This window comes from Polypterus senegalus, chromosome 2 (genome assembly GCF_016835505.1).
Source record: "Polypterus senegalus isolate Bchr_013 chromosome 2, ASM1683550v1, whole genome shotgun sequence".
NCBI classification, from domain to species: Eukaryota; Metazoa; Chordata; class Cladistia; order Polypteriformes; family Polypteridae; genus Polypterus; species Polypterus senegalus.
This window is the reverse complement of record NC_053155.1, coordinates 135,917,192-135,935,488: the sequence shown is the minus strand read 5'-3', so window position 1 is coordinate 135,935,488 and position 18,297 is coordinate 135,917,192. Positions and strand designations below refer to the sequence as shown.

The window sequence follows — 18,297 nt, the reverse complement described above, 5'->3', positions numbered from 1 at the left end:
TAGTTTCTGGGATTTATTCTTATTTATAGTGCATATAAAAAAGTAGTGACATCTTTGGAAGTTTTCAGACTTTATTCTTATATAACATTGAATCACAGTGGACTTCATTTGTTTTCTTCGTTTTTTGACACTGATCAACAGAAAAAGACTCTTTAATGTCAAAGTGAAAACAGATATATGGTAAAGTGGCCTAAATTAATTACAAATATAAAGAAGAAAATAATTGATCACAAAAGTAAGCCGCTATTAATTGGTGCTTTAATCCTCCAAGGATTATACCCAATATTTTCATTAGAAGTAGTGAGCTTTGTAAATACCTACAATGCTCGCCTGTCTATGCAGGCCTTATGCATCTATCCATCCATCCATTTACCAACCCACTGAATCCGAACACAGGGTCACGGGGGTCTGCTGGAGCCAATCCCAGCCAACACAGGGCACAAGGCAGGAACCAATCCTGGGCAAGGTGCCAACCCACCGCAGGACACACACAAACACACCAAGGCCAATTTAGAATCGCCAAGGCCTTATGCATCTCCAGTTGGTATTCTGGAAGCACTGGAGATGCAGTACAGAAGCCCACAAGCACTTTTGCATAGTTACAGTCCATGTTTGTATTGTATTGTTTAATAATGATATATCAATGAACATTTATGCATTATACTGAGCAACATTGGCAGAGCTTCGTCACCTCAGAAATGCCCCATCAAGTATACTGGGTTGGATAACTTGCATAATCTAAAAAATTCACTGCAGGATAAAATAGCAAATTTCACACAATGATTTGGTGCTTGTGATTGTAACTACTGCTCAGCGCTTCTCGGTTCAACTTTGATGATGGCATCCAGCAGAATGCAAACGTTGTTGAGTGGCAACTGCAGGATGATATAGATTATATTGCCACAGAAATTACACTAAAAAACCTTTAGGTACCTGTGCTGAAGAGAATCTGTCATTTATTTGAAATGTAGCTTTAGCTACTGTAGCTTCTATCTGTGCCTTTTTACCTGAAGAACCCCTTTAAAAATGCAGGTAGTGTGGTGTAGTGGTTAAAGCTTTAGACTTCAAACTCTGTGGTTGAGGCCTACAGACAATGTGTGACAGTGAGCAAGTTACTTCACCTACCTTTGCTTTTATGGAAAAACAGAAGAATTGTAATCAATTGTATCTCAAATGTTTTAATTCGCCTTGGAAAAAGGCATCAGCATAACAATAAATAAATAATAAAAAATAACTGCTGGTAACCACCCTTCACCAGTGGTATCTCAGGAATAGGGGGGAAGTGGAGCACTGGCCCTGATCTCCCAACAGATGGTGCTGCTTTATGGTGCGAAATATAAACCAGTAGTAAACTAACCTCAGTAAGTGTTAAATGTTTATAGAAAACTCAATTGACCATAATATTTGTTCCTAATATCCTATGATGCAATTTCTTATCTAGAAAAATGTTTATTTTTGAAGTATTTGAAATTTCGTTTTGTTCTAAGTGCTGCTAGCCTGTTTCTGGGTTTCTTAGACCCTTTGATCATGCAAATTTCTTGGCATACCTTTGCTCAGGCAAGCATGTGTGCAGTCTGCACATTTTAGTTTTGTTGTTTTAAATGGCTGAATGGTTGATTTTATGTGAAGAAATTTAAAGGATGCATGAACTTGTCCATTTCACTATTTTGAAGTAGTTTTCATCATTATAATGAATCACACTGATTACTTTTCTATGATATGATTTATCACTTTGCCCATTGAACAAAAATTTGAACTTTATATTCATTTTCATTTCTGCATCTACCATTTGTTGGGTGTATTATATGACAATATGTTCACAGATACTAATTTGTTAGTTTTTATGACATCATTTGGCTGATATTCTATCATCACTTGTGCTAGTATCCTAATAATAATACTAATAATTCTTTGCATTTATATATACATTGTGAAACACGGTGCCTCTTCCTTGCTCCCTCATATGAGGTTTACCTGACACTGTCTCCTTCCTTAGTTGCCTTCTAATGTCACTGCTGCTGCTCCCATCTTCCATGGCTCCTTCTAAGCAGCTATAGTGTTCTGCTCTCTTCTGTGTCCCTTTCCTGCACATTCATGCCACTGGTTCTGCCTAACACTGCTCACTGATATGTGATCAGAGGCAGCAGTATTTACAGTCACTTTCCCAACTCTGTAAGCTGATCCAGGCATGTTCTGCTCTTTAAGTCCTTCATTATCCCTCTCTTACTCTCTCTTTCCCACTCACACGCACACCCTATGCATGGCTTCTCAGGATGGCACTGGCCCCTTCTTTCCCTGATTCTGTGGCCCTATCAGAATTTAAATGCAAAAAATGTAAGTGCCCAGCACAATTTTACACACTTCTACCGTGTAACCTTTTAATCTTCTTTCTCATGAACTAAAAAAAAAAAATTCATGTATATTTGGTAATAGTTTGTACAGTAATTCCACATTCTTAAAATTAGGGTAGCAGGTATTTTCTGGACATTGTCCAGTGAGGTTATATCCTTTTTATACGATATAGTGTAAATATGCACAACATTCCAGGCACCTGTCAGTCTAGATGGCTACTTTCTGCACCCAATGTGAGGACAGGAACCAAGATGGCACACTTCATGATAAGAGCAAAGACGACCCAGGTTATTTATTTTTACTAATCGTATGTAAAAATGTACATTTATGTTTATACAACTTAATTTGATAAATATCCTTTAGTATCTGAACTTTGTTGGTGAGAGAGGACATGCAGGTGATGGGTGTAACAGAACAAGATCCAGAGGATAGAAAGGTATGGAAGAAGATGATCCGCTGTGGCGACCCCTAACGGGAGCAGCCAAAAGAAGAAGAAGAAGATCTGAACTTTGTACTAGGTGGCAATTTTGCTGACTTTAGGGTACATGATCATCAAAATAATTTTGTGACATCTAACCATTTAACAAAATTGATGGTCATATTTTTTATCACAAAGCAGAATGAGTGTCTCCAAAGTATTGTGTGTTGTGGTTTTAGAACAGTAAAAAGAGAAGCATGAAAAAGTCAGCTGTCTTACAGGATTATTAGTGGGGAACTATGTTCTGGAGTGTTTAAATGAATATTTTTATTAGCCAGTCAGTGGCAGAGTTGTGAAAATGATTTGATATGAGACAGGAAGCTGATTTTAAGTCAAGATCCTCTGGGATGCATTCTGACTTATTAAAAGGATAATTTCAATAGTCCAACTGAGAGGAAATAAAGGCTTTCCACAGTAATTTAGCATCTAATCTACGGAGGTGCAGTAAGTATGTTTTGTTGATGAAAAAATCAAGTTTTGGTAGGAGCAGAGATTTGTGATTCAAAGGTTATGCCAAAGCTGATCACAGAAGACAATTGCGTTCTATTTTTCAAAAACCAAAGTTAATGAGAAGGTCAAGTCAAGTTGGGGATGCACTGTGTGTTGCCGCACCCATTACATGACGAAACAAATCGGGACTTGCAACCCCCCAGGTAGACATGTGGTCCAATCCCACACTCCGGAAATGACCCTCTATCTGCCGCAGTCAGGTATTAAGTGGGTGACCCCTTGGCCTTGTCCAGCTACTTGGGACACCAACAATGAGGATCTTACAAGCCAGATCACCCTCTGGGAAACGCGCCACATGGCCATAAGTGCCGTAACTGACGCTCCCTCACAATGCAGGTAATGTACCTCATCTGAGACTCCAGGAGCAACCACTCATTCGACACAAAGTCAAACCAACAGTGCCCAAGGATTTTCCAGAGAGACACAGTACCAAAGGAGTCCAGTCTTTGTCTCAGGTCACTGGATAGCATCCATGTCTTGCAACCATATAGCAAGACAGGAAGCACTAGGACTCTAAAGACTTGGACCTTCGTCCTTTTGCATAGATATCACGAACGCCACACACCCTTTTTCAGCAACCTCATGATCCCCCCCCATGCTGTCCCAATCCGTCTACTGACTTCATAGGAAGAGTCACCAGAGACATGAATTTAAATAGACTTGGCTGGTTACGAGTGTCAACTGGATGATAACATACATGCAAGACTGTAAGACAAGCACATTTAGTAAGTCTTCATTGTTTGTTAATTTATTTTACTTTTTAAAGTTTTTTTTTTTTTTAATTATATTTTTGTCAAACAATTAAAAAAAACAAAAACACTTTATTTTCCTACCGGGCAACGCTGGGTATTTCAGCTAGTTTTAAATAAAATTGCTTGGCAATCTCTCTTCCAATTTAAGAATTAAACTTTTTTCTTCTAGCTGTATTTTAGTAAATCCCATTCTAACATCTCCTAATCACACTGCTTCACTTTCTTTGGTATTTAGTTATATTCGAACAACTTGGCACTCTTTTTTACTTTGACACTATGTCTTGGTTTAACATCTTCTACAAATAATGATTTTCATCATACCAGTGGAGTTCAGACAAGCCTATTTATCATTTCAATCATTTTGCAAATCTATTTGTTCCTATTTAGCTAATATTTGGCACAAGGCAATTTAGAATTACAAGTTCACCTTACATCTTTAGGGAATGGGAGAAAACTCAGCACATACACATAAGGAATATGTGCAAACTAGCCAAAAGGATAGCGAGCAAGCCAAGATTTTAACCCAGTAACCTGAATGTGGTGTGGGGCAGTCATTTTACCCACTATGCCACTTTGCTACCTCCTACTTTATTCATTATGTATGAACTGTATATAGGGGTATGATACCTTCAACAAAAGGATGACTCACTATGGATGTGGTTTAAAAAGGCTGTTTAGTGGAGTTAGTGGAGTGTTATTTAATTGTTAAAAGCCTTTCCAGTACTTCACTGCCCATTTGATACAAATGTAACACATCTTGTCCATACAGATATTTTTTTATTTAAAAAAGAAGAGGATAGCAACATAAAACATTTTCATGCATAAATTTAAAACCCCCAAACCACAACTGTTCTAAAAGGTATACCTGTGCCTTTCTGTACACTTTGCTCTAAGTCATGCTTTTATCGTCCTCATTAGCCTATAATGGCATCAGAATTTCCATGAAAACATCCTCTTCAGCTCTTCCACTGAACACTTTGCCTAAGTCTGTACATTTATTTTACAAAACTGACAGTCGTCTTTAATTGTTTCCAGGGCAAGATTTAGGCATAAGATAAAAAAGCTAAAGCTCATAGCCTGAAATGGTCTCTCCAAATTTCTGATTTTTAAAAATTGTTACAGTTCTTCAAGAATGTTCTTATAATTTCATCTATAATTTCATTCATTTGATTCATTTGTTATATTGCCCAATTCTCTGTTGACAATAGACAAAAACAGCCTTTATAGCTTCCCCTCGTCTATATCCAACACTGCCTATTTTATTTCTTCTGATGCAGATGATGATAAATGGATCCCCTTTAGGTCTGGCCTAAAGCTTAACTTTTTTTCAGAGGCTCAGTTTATACATTATCAACATGAACATAGTTTTGTGTGCCAAAACAGATATATCGGACATGCTCACCAGATCCACAAGGAGCCAGAAGCTACTGGACTGTTTATTCATGAGGGTTAATGTGATTAGAAAGTACACATGGCCTGCTCTATGCTTATGTCTGAGAGAGGAACCTACCTAACTTAAGTTTTATAGTCTCCTTCTATGCTGTGACAGGAATAAATTAAAAGGCTGAGTTCCAACAGTTTATTGCAGTGTGGACCAGTGACCTCCACCTAAATTCCACAGTTTTGATATTAAAAAGTCTGATACGGCAAATGCCCTCTGAGAAAGGTGTTCTGCTGTGCAAATGTTTGCCAAGGAAAAGGGCATTATCAGAGTCAAGTTCCATACAAAACTTCCAGAAGAGAAAGAAACAAACATACACTGAAAAAAATGGGACTATGTTTGGTCCATTAGCACATTAGAAAGGTCATTCAGCCCAATAGACCTGTCCATCCTATTTATTAATATTGTCCAGTAGAACATTAGAATAACCCCAGTGTGAGCAAATGATTTAACCTAACAGAGTAGAACATTCAGAACAACAAATGACCACCAGGAAGGTATCCCAGAGGTGTAATCAGAAGGGTCAACAGTTCAGAAAGTTCAGAGTGAAGGCCTGGGTAGAACTGGAGAAAAGGAAACCCAACAGAGGGCTCAAGCTTCTGCCTCCTCATTTAAAGTAATATGGATGATGGGAAGTGTGAACTACACCTCCCAAACAATATGAAGGACATTTCCCTGTAATTGTGGGGTCAGGCCAGAAGAGATTCAGGTAAGTGGGTCTAAAGCCAACAAACTGTTTGAGAAAGAGTGTTTAGGATGAAGGCTCACTGGTGGGAGAAAGGGAGGCAAGACTGAGAGGAGGTAGGACATAGGTGAGAACAGAAAGTGCGTTGATGGTACTGAAGGGGCAGGCATACAAACAAGATATCCCACACAGGTGTCTATTTTTGTGTGCAGTGTGTTTATCTTCTGTGTTGATTCCCCCTGATGCATTTTTGAAAATAAGAGCATCTCTTTAATACTTTGACTTTGAGATATACTGAATGTGATCATTTACATTTATTTTTGGAGGGAAAGACTATATATTATTTGTATCTTTTAATTAAGATTTTAAACAAAATTAAAATCAGACAATTGTACTTAAGTTAATATTAAAGTTTATATTGAATTATCTATTTGCTATTCATTTAGTTTTACTGTGAGTCAAATTTTAATACAGTTCTGCTTCCACCAAATTTGCAGCACTTCTTACAATGTTTTAAACTCAAACAAGTGTTTGCCATCTTCTGGGGAGTGAACTCTCAGGAGGAAGGGTCGCAATAAACACTGGCTTTTATTTAATTCAATATCATATATAAAAACTGATTCTTTTAGTTTATGGAATATCTAATTTCAGTTGCTATCCTGCTCATTGTTCCTGTTATTATTCTGCTGTATTTTTGCATTTCTTTAGAAGTCAATACAATTTCCTTGGAAAGATAAGAATCCCCCGTCAATCCCTTATCTTTTGGTACCTTTTTATTAACATATTTTAATAATAGCAGCTACTTAATGATTAACATACATCATTTGAAAATGGTACTGCTTTATAATTTATATTACTTTATATAAATACATATTTGCATACCTTATATTCATGTGTTCATTCTAATGATTCCATAGGTTTTCTTCTGCAACAACAGAGTGTTGGACAGTGGCTGCTGTGTGAGGGTGGATATATATATATATATATATATATATATATATATATATATATATATATATATATATGGGGCATGGTGGCGCAGTGGGTAGTGCTGCCGCCTCGCAGTTAGATATATATAAACTGCTCAAAAAAATTAAAGGAACACTTTGAAAACACATTAGATCTCAATGGGAAAAAGAAATCCTCCTGGATATCTATACTGATATAGACTGGGTAATGTGTTAGGAACGAAAGGATGCCACATCGTTTGATGGAAATGAAAATTATCAACCTACAGAGCCCTGAATTCAAAGGCGCCCAAAAATCAGAGTGAAAAATTATGTGGCAGGCTAGTCCATTTTGCCAAAATTTAATTGCAGCAACCAAAATTGTACGCAGCACTTTGTATGGCCCCTGTGTTCTTGTATACATGCCTGACAACATCAGTGCATGCTTCTAATGAGATGACAGATGGTGTTGTGGGGGATCTCTTCCCAGATCTGGACCAGGGCATCACTGAGCTCCTGGACAGTCTGAGGTGCAACCTGGTGGCATTGGATGGACCAAAACATAATGTCCCAGAGGTGTTCTATTGGATTTAGGTCAGGAAAGTGTGGTGGCCAGTCAATGGTATCAATTCCTTCATCCTCCAGGAACTGCCTGCATACTCTAACCACATGAGGCCAGGAATTGTCGTGCACCAGGAGCCACTGTACCAGCATAGGGTCTGACAATGGGTCCAAGGATTTCATCCTGATACCTAATGGCAGCCAAGGTGCCTTTGTCAAGCCTGTAGCGGTCTGTGTGACCCTCCATGGATATGCCTCCCCAGACAATCATTAACCCACCACCAAACTGCTCATGCTAAATGATGTTACAGGCAGCATAATGTTCTCCATGGCTTCTCCAGACCCTTTCACTTCTGTCACGTGCTCAGGGTGAACCTGCTCTCATCTGTAAAAGCACAGGGCACCAGTGGTGCATCTGCCAATTCTGGTATTCTATGGCGAATGCCAATCGAGCTGCATGCTGCTGGGCATTGAGCTCAGGGCCCATTAGAGGACATGGGGCCCTTGGGTCACCCTCATGAAGTCTTTCTGGTTGTTTGGTCAGAGACATTCACACCAGTGGCCTGCTGGAGGTCATTTTGTAGGGCTCTGGCAGTGCTCATCCTGTTCCTCCTTGCCCAAAGGAGCAGATACTGGTCCTGCTGATGGGTTATGGACCTTCTATGGCCCTCTCCAGCTCTCCTAGAGTAACTGCTTGTCTCCTAGAATCTCCTCCATGCTCTTGAGACTGTGCAGGGAGACACAGCAAACCTTCTGGCAATGACACGTATTGATGTGCCATCCTGGAGAAGTTGGACTACCTGTGCAACCTCTGTAGGGTCCAGGTATCGGCTCATGCTACCAGTAGTGACACTGACTGTAGCCAAATGCAAAACTAGTGAAGAAACAGTCAGAAAAGATGAGGAGGGAAAAATGTCAGTGGCCTCCACCTGTTAAACCATTCCTGTTTTGGGGGTCATCTCATTGTTGCCCCTCTAGTGCATCTGTTGTTAATTTCATTAACACCACAACAGCTGAAACTGATTAACAACCCCCTCTGCTACTTAACTGACCAGATTAATATCCCATAAGTTTCATTGACTTTATGCTATACTCTGATTAAAAAGTGTTCCTTTAATTCTTTTGAGCAGTATATATATATACATATATACATACATACACAGTATATGGCTGTACAGTATGTTTCTTTGGATAAATGTGTCACTTAAACAAGAAAGCATACATTTATGTGAAAACAAGGAAAACTGCTCAGCATGAACTATTTACTTTTTCCCATGAGACCTGTTTTGCTTCTGCTGAACAAATTGCTTGCATCCATTTCTTTTGTAATCATTTCTTTTGCAATATTACTGAATTTGTCTTTTTTTTTTTACTCTTACACCTTCTTTATAATTGCATTGGTAACATATTTTTCTATTGAAAACTTATATGTTCAGTTCAGTTATAAAATAATTACATTTCAGTGAGCCATATAGTATGATTTCCTGAAGAAAGATAAGCAAAGTGCAAAATTAAAAAGTAATAAAATAGAATGTATATTTTACAGTTTTATTGAACGTTCTTTTCATGTCTTTGAAAGGAGACTTTGATTTTTTAATGTGTATTGTCTTTCACAAGAGCATATTCTTCCATTAACCAGTGCTTGTCTTTCTTACCTGCTGTTTCCATTCTCGAGTCTCTCTATGTCATCATCAGTGGTCCGTACTGACAGCCTGTGTGAGGGTGGGTACGAGTTCTGGGTGCTGATCACTGCTGACATTCTTGGCTACAAATCCCTCTGCCAATTCATTCAGGTTGTGAAGGATAGCCTAGGAGGAGAAATAAAGCATCATCACTTTACTCACTTGGATCAGGTACAGTATATTTTGTCTGTATAAAACCATGAAATACATTTGATCTTCAGTCACATGGACTGCTGGCAGGCTGGTACCTAGATTAAAACAGGTCTGACTCAAGAAAAATTTTTCTAGACCCTTTGAGCATAGCTACTTAATCTACTTCAAGGTCACAGGACTGTAGCTGTCACCATGTACGTGAGCATAAAAGCAAGTTGATTCCCCATTTATTCTCAACATCCTGAATCTACTAGGTCACAGACTTTAATTTTCAGCACTGTGATGCTAACCAGTGCCAGTTTCTCCCAGAACTGTTGTAAAATAGCTAATGGTGGATCCCCTCTCAGAACAGCTCTTTCCCACTTGTTGAAAAGATGCTTGATTAAAAACATGACTGGTGACTGACTAGGCCATTGTATTGAATTAGCTGCAACATGGACTGGCATGATGGCATAAAGCATTAACCCGTAGTAAAAGCCCATTTGCTGGTGTTATATATTCTTATCTTTTATATACATTTAAACACAATCAATTCCACAGGGTGATGAACAACAGGAACACCTTTATTTATTGAAATTTTACAAACCGCAAACGCTATTATCTTTCTCACACACGTCTCTCTATCGCTCCTTCCACACACACTGCTCTAAACTCCACACCCCCTTATTTATATTACACATGCGCACACAACCATGTCCTTTAGCATATAAGAAATAACATTTACAAATGAAGATGTACACATAATAGCTGGTGGATACACTGCTCCCATGAAGGCATACATCGGACTGGCATCGATTTTCAGATGATGAGTAGCGCTGAATCTTTGATCAATGCATGTTTGATTCTCAGCTGGATGGATCAATGGATTCGTGGGGTTTTCAAATCGGGTGATCCTTTTCTGATACCCCAGTGCGTCTGTATCTTAGCCCACTGCAATTGCACCTCCTTGTTTTTCACTGAGAGACATGGAACTTCACTATATTGTCAGTTGCCAAAATTCATGCATGGCAGTGTCAAGCTATTTGTGTATTCTGATATGCCTATGAAGCTCAGGCATTAGTTGACTGATTGTAGCTTGGCTGCCATTCTCATCAAGATTGCCAATCCCCCTTCATTCAACAGTACATTTCCAATTACTGACCCCCTGTGGATTGGCTGTTTTTTGGATGATGGGTAATTCTCAATACACCCATCACCCAATTATATGTAAGCACCCCATCACAGTGGCCATTTCTGATATCCTTTGGCCCACTAACACACGGTGTGTTCAAAACTTCTGTTTTGCTCACTGTCTCTCTGAGTTGAACATTCCTCTGAAGCCTGCCTACCTGATTTAAAGCTTTCTATCTGAATATATGATAATGTCACAGATTAAGGAGTTAATATTTTTAAAAACATTTTATCTGATATAATGGCCACTCAGTGTATGGATATACAAAGAGACGGTTTTCAAAAGCAGTTTATCACAGTATCTGGGCAGTTTTATAAAAAAAAGATTTATTTACTTTTGGTATAAAAGCTTCCTTTACATATTTAACACACTTTTATTGATTTTTAAGGTGCTTGTTTTATTCAGTTGTCCACTTTTGGAATCAGGTTGGCGAGAAGCTTGAGCCAGTCACAGCAACTCTGGGCACAAGGCAGGAGAAGATGCTATGTGTCCAATTAAACAGCACTTTTCTGAATCCCATGATGTCCACTAAGTTTATTTTGGGGGACAAAAAGGTCATTTTTGTGGCTTTTGGTCATTAAAGTCCTTTCTTACTGACAAAGTAAGATGCTTAAAATCTGTCATAAACATAACACATATTCCTATAAAACTTACTGAAAACCTAAAAACAAGAAAAAAAATATTTTTTAATTATTTTGGTGAGGTTTAGAAATCCATCCTGCTATATCTTAACTACAGGGTCACGGGGGTCTGCTGGAGCCAATCCCAGCCTGCATAGGGTGCAAGGCAGGAAACAAACCCTGGGCTGGGCGCCAGCCCACCACAGGGCACACACACCAAGCACAATTTAGGATCGCCAAGGCACCTAACCTGCGTGTCTTTGGACTGTGGGAGGAAACCCACGCAGACATGCGGAGAACATGCAAACTCCATGCAGGGAGGACCCGGGAAGCGAACCCGGGTCTCCTAACTGCAAGTCAGCAGCACTACCCACTGCGCCCCCCGATTTAGAAATTCATTCTTCAGATATACCATAAAAGCAAAAAATGCATTTTTATTTTTATTAATGTTTAAAATGATAAATTAAAACTTTTTATTGAAGTTATATTTTTCATTTTTTGAGGTATAGTTTACAAATTAAAAATATTTAGTAAAAATGTACACTGTTGTAATACATTGCCTTTTAGATGATTTGGTTACAGATGGATCTGATAATGTCATGTTTGTGTTGTTCCAAGAGCCACATCAAGGGTGTCATTCCAGGCCAGCCATTCACCTTGAAGCATAAGCTCAAACGTTAGCTTACAATATCATAAAGATTTAAATATGAAGGTACACAGCTCTCCACACAGTAACAAGTAAGCACAAGCTAACTGCAAATATGAGCGGATGAAGCTAAAAGACTGTCACAGAGTGACAACTTAAACAAGGTTCCAGGATGTTGCTGGCAAGGAATAGTTCCTAATACAGAAAAACTGGATGTGAACCAAGCGCATCTGAGACAAATAACCAAGTAATTCTCCATTTTTGCCAGAGGGGAACTTTCCTCTCCAACACTAAACAAGCAAAACTCTTGATATCTATACTGTATCTAGAATGGCATCATATCACAGCAACAAATTAAAAATATAAATCTAATAGATGGAACTACTGTCTGAGGTGGTGTTTAATAAATCATCAAAATGAGAAAGAAATAAAATGTAAAATAAAATTTTAGGTTTTCAAGTTTAATGTCATGTACATAGTACAATAAAATTATTACTTGAATGTCTTCGCTGAACAGTTGACAAAAATTACAAAATCAACAAAAACACAGCACGCATATATATTAGGGCTGGGAATCAATTAAAAAAAATTAATAAATGTTTGTGTTATGTCTGCAATATGTACATTTTACGACAGTGTGTTCTTGTTGGCCGTAAAGTGTTTGGGGTTAGAGGTTGAGTGTCTGGCGGGATTGGAGGTTCGGAAATAAACGCCTTTCTGAGACAAACTGCACCTGTACGCTCTCGTATCGAATGCAACAGTATGTACTTAATCAGAATTTTTCACATCTATCATTAAAACATGTTATTATGAAATTAATACATAAATTATTAAATAAATACACACAGAATCACAAACATCATGTAGAATAAATGAAAAAATGAAAATTAATGGCATAGTTTAAACTTAAACAATGACCTTAAACCTGAACTTTTAAGAAAATACTACTTGAGCAAGTACAACCTGAATTTGAATGTCTTCCTAAAAGGGAAGTTGAAAAGAAGGCAATAAGAAAATGAGGCCAATGTATTATTTATCAAATTCATAGCATATGAGACAAAGTCATGTCAAAGTAAACATTAAGCGGTCAAAATGACTGTTGACTTTGAATGCAGTGCTCAAGACTGATTTAGTTGAAAGAATGTGTTAAAACTCCATAAATACAATCCTCAATTGTTCATCACCATCAATGACTTCATATTTATACTCTGCACCAGTGTTTTTCACTAAATAACAGTGTTGCGTCCCTGAGTCCTGACCTGAGAGAGACACGCTCCTCCTCGAGACCTTTTTGAGGAGGTGGGACTACCTGGAGAAACCAACATAAAAGCAGCTCTGGGATCATCATTTTGCAGACGCAGTACTTAGAGAGCACTTTAGCAGCCAGGAAATGTGTCGGGGGTCCATCTTCCTGGGTGCATGTTTGCCATCGACTCTCGCAGAGAAAAAGGGCAAGTGGGCATATGAGTCACATGAGGTAGAGAGAGGGCTGCCTATATGAGCAGGCAAAGGGAGGAAGCAGCACAGAAGTCTATCCTGTTAGGTTACATGAGACAGGGATGTGAAGACTCTCAAAGCATGTTTTGGATTGTTTTTTGCAAACTGAGTGACATACTCAGTAATTTTAGCTCGCACATCCCTAAAACAACAATTAAGATATTATCGTAGATGATATATATCATGCACTCCTAATATACATATACTGTATGGATATACTGCGGTGGGCTGGCGCCCTGCCCGGGGTTTGTTCCTGCCTTGCGGCCTGCGCTGGCTGGGATTGGCTCCAGCACACCGCCGTGACCCTGTGTTAGGATATAGCGGGTTGGATAATGACTGACTGTATGGTTATATACAATTCTCATGTATATATAATGCAATAAAATACAATACACAGGAATAGATGTTGTCCTTAATCATACTTAATCAAAGTGTTATATACTATATTCTGTTTGACAAGAATAGAAATGTGTTGTTCTTATTTAAATTCATCAACAGTGGTCAACATTTTTAAATCTGGTCACCCTCTCAACAGCACTGCCTCAGATGTAGATAGCAGTGTGGTCTGCACTCTGCTTTCTGAAGTCGATGACCAGCCCCGTGGTTTTTCTAACATTAAGGAAGAGATTGTTGTAGAGCACGACTTCATCATCAGGTAGACCTATGGGTATAACCAAAAGGGGTGTCATCTCTGTAAGATCTCTGATCATTGTTAGTAATCAGCTGATTTAAAAATGGAGTTGAAGCTATGTCTGGCCATTTTGTTAAAGGTGAACAGGGAGTACAGAGGAAGGCTCTTCACACTACCCTGTGGAGTGCCTGAGATTCATTGTGGAGGAATGTGATGCTACCAATCTGCACATGATGAGATCTGCTAATTAATAAGTTCCATATCCAATTGCAGAAAGTGGTGCTAAGTCCTTAATTGAAGATTCTGGTGGTCAGCAGTGATGGCACAAAAGAGTTGAATGCTGAGCAGTTTTTGTTATGCAAATGTATCAGGATGGTATGGCATGCAAGGAATCTTCTATGGACCAGTTGTGACAATATGCATACACTGGGCATGATAATGATAATCTGGAATATTATGCTTAATGTGTTCTAGCACTAGTCTTTCAAAACAAGGATTTTGTCTGTGAAATATTAAAGATGTCTTTTGAAGACATCAGCAAATTAGTTGCTACAGCTTTTTAAAGCACATTCTGCGACTCAGTCTAGATAATATGCCTAGATTATGTACAGAAACAAAAAAGGTGGAATTGTGATGTCGCGGGCATTAAGTTCATCAGGAAATTAAAAAGTATTTGAGATTGGATTAGGCTTTAGTTTATAGTCTATAAGCAGCTCAATTCCTTGCCAATTTGTGCACAAATTATTATAGCTGGCATATTTAGTTTTTCAGTAATGTACTTCCACTTTGATTGCTTTCCTAACTTCTTATCTGCATTTCATACGTGTTTTCAAATGATATATGTGATATAGACAGATTTATAGTAGGAAACATAATGGAGAATGTGCAACACACGTCTACACTCATAGCCCAAGCAAATGAGGTGATTGAGGGTCTTGGAGTGAACCAGAATATGATCTGAACATACAGACATAGGAGTCAATCGCCACTGGACTCCCAATGAAAAAGATGATGTTTTTCCTTCCAAATTAAATGTGATAATGATTGCAACGAACAGCCTCAATCTGCCATTACTTTCAGAATTATAGCAAAGTGGTGGAGTATTTAAGACCACTGCTTCATAGATCCAACATGCTAGGTTTGAACTGAGTGTCTCGGTGGATTTTGAATGTTCTCTTCGTGTCTCTATGGGTTTTACCCCTCATTACTTTGTCTTCCTTCTAAAGACTGTGGTTAGGCTTACTGTTACATTCCTTTTTTTTTTCTTTTTTTTTTAAATTTTATTGAAGGAAAATAACATTCCATACAATCAAGTTGAACTTAACAAACTAGAATTCAACCACCACCCGAGAGAAAGAGAGGAGAGCCAACAACAAGAGCAAACCATTAAAATATATATATATAAATGATATATATTCTTTTCCCCCTTTTAGATCTTGCTATATTTTAAACTTCTGAACAGATCCTCTAAGCGAGAATTTGTTTTTTTCCAGTATGGAATAGTATAAAACATCAGTTACCCACTGACTTATAGAAGATGGGTTGGGATTGCTCCAGTTAAGCAAGATAAGTCTACGTGCTAGTAGTGCGATAAAGGCAGTTACAATCAATTATTCCTTCTCTACATAAAGCCCATCTGCGAGTACACCAAACACAGCAATTAATAAGTTAGGAGTGATTGCGAAATGAAGGCTCTCTAATAGGCATTCAAAGATTTTTGTCCAGAATATGATTAATTTGGTGCACGACCAAAACATGTGGTGAAATGATACTGGAGCTCGATTGCAACGCACACAGGTTGAATCTTGCCTTGGAAACATTTTGGGCAATTTTAGGCAAGATAGATGTGATCGATAAAAGGTTTTAAGTTGAATGATTGAATGCCTTGCACATTTGAAGCTAGAGTGTATTCTATGCATGGCTGTCTTCTACTCCTTCTCAGAGATATTAAGTGAAAGATCCTTTCCCCACCGTACCCTAGGATCTTTAAAAGGGAGAGATTTATGATGTTTTTATATATTATTGAGATATTATCTGAGTCTTCAAGGTTTATTGTTAAACTCCAAACTGGTCTGCACAACTGTGTGTATGTGAGTGTGCCCTGCAGTTGGCTAATGTAGGGTGTAGGACTGTTTTCTGTATTCACCAAGCTCTAATGAAATAGACTGTGCTGGGTTTGAGAATATTAAGTTGGGAACTAATACATTGATTAATACAATCTGTAAAGAATGTACTGTACTTTATCAAGGATTTTCATTACAAACATTATTAGAGTTAGTGTATGGAAATTAAGAAAGCAAAGGGTTCTAAGAGATATAAGAAGGAGTTGGCATTGACCATTTTGCCTAGGTTTTCAGGGGCACTAAAGCCTTCTTTGATGCACCAACACACGAGATATTGTACACAGGCAAGGTTGGCTTTATGGCACAGCACCTTTTACTCACTCCACCTCCTCCTCTCCAGCTTCTATTGTGGAGTCCACAAAACAGAGACAAGTTACTTCTGAGAGACTGGATCTTTGTAGCATTTATCAGCATCATGACTGCACCAAAGAGCTGCATCTGATCAGTCTGTTGTTAATCTTTCTGATTTTTTTCAACCACAGAAGGCTTTGCACACATTGAAACTAAGGTGAGGTTGGTATTATAAACTAGAAATTAACCCCTAAAAGTATTGGAGTATTTAGTATGTATAAAAATAATATTTGGATAACTTGTGACAAAGCAAAGTAAAGTGAAAATCGTAAAGGACAAAAGATTATATCAATGTAAGCAAATGGGAAGAAAAGAAAGCAATTTTTCAAATTTCAAAAGCATTGTATGAAGCAGCATAAAAACAGTTAATGAAAAAACAATTAATTACAGTTCCTCAAACAGGCAGATCTTTATAAGATGTATGCAGGAGGCATGTGAACTGTGCACACTAGTTTGTCTGTTGTTTTGTAGGTTGCAACCATGCTGGTTCCCTGGTATCACAAATGGATGTAATCTCTGCCCAAGTGTAACCAGTTCTCTATACAGGATACTTGTGTAGAAACTAACAATGTGTTTCAGTTCAGATTACTGGGGAATCATCCATCATCCTTCTATATAAAAGCGGTCGAGATTGTCCTTCCGTCCCGTGAGTGCTACGCAGGCGCGGAGTTTCACACACACTCTGTCCATTTTGCAATGCACGATGGGATTTGTAGTTTCGTTTTTCCAGGTAAAAGATGATTTTCTACTCCAGACTGTGCGATATCTTCTTCTTCTTTCTTACTATATAAAAGCGGTTGGGATTGTCCTTCCGTCCCGTGCGTGGAAAGCGTAGCGGTATTCTGCTTATCACAGACTTACTACTTGCAGCTTGCGGTGCGAAGCGACATGATGTGAGCAGAGTTCTGGTGCTCCCATCATTCCCTTGCTTTTGTGTGCGATGAGCTGGAAAAATAGACAAAATTATGTCTCTGGAAATAATTAATGTTGATGGAGTACAAATGCCTCACCGCGTAGTAAATACTAGGGGGGTTCAAAAGGGCGACCTCAATATAGAAAAAAAGTTTAAATTTCATCACAAAAATAACAGAAACTACGAGTATTAAAGTAATACCGCTCAAATGCAATATAACCAAATTAATGAGTTTGTATAAAATATCAAATTGATCTACATACTGAATTGCCTTAAGAAGTGGTCAACTTAAAAGTCGGTTGCCTTAAAAGACGGGTCAGCCTAGTTGAAAATAAAATGCGAGGGTAAGTCAAAACATAGGGGATAATTAAAAGTTATGCAGTAGCTGCTATGGATAGAAGCTGACATAATACAACACATTTGTAATGGCTTATGGGTAGTTCGAACAATAACGTTAGACTAATTGAAGCCAAAGTCAAAAGAACATGGATGTTCCCCTGCGAGATTGCACTATTATTGAATAAGGCACCATAGTGAGAGTTCAATGGGCAGAGGGAGTGATGCCTGAAAGGGAAACCTGCAAAACAAGAGGAGTGCTGACAAAAGCAGTCTTGCTGCTTCATGATCATTTACATCCCCATGTAGCGCCCACAACGATGTAGGCAATTCAGCAGCTATGGTTTGAATGTCTTCCATATTCCCCTTACAGCCCTGAACTCCATCCATGCGATGATCACATCTTTGGTCCACTTAGATAGAGGCTCTGCACGGTTGCAGGTTCAAA

General features: G+C 38.4%; 1 protein-coding gene across 2 annotated transcripts in view; it reads right to left on the bottom strand.

Moving 5' to 3' along the window:
* cnga3a (cyclic nucleotide gated channel subunit alpha 3a) overlaps positions 1–18,297 on the bottom strand; it is a 106,770-nt gene that overhangs the window by 82,725 nt on the left and 5,748 nt on the right. For both annotated transcript variants that reach the window (XM_039744687.1, XM_039744686.1), the window contains exon 2: positions 9,382–9,534. In XM_039744687.1, the coding sequence (XP_039600621.1) occupies positions 9,382–9,485 (104 nt within the window). In that variant the 5' untranslated portion in view covers positions 9,486–9,534. The remainder of the gene's footprint in view (positions 1–9,381; positions 9,535–18,297) is intronic.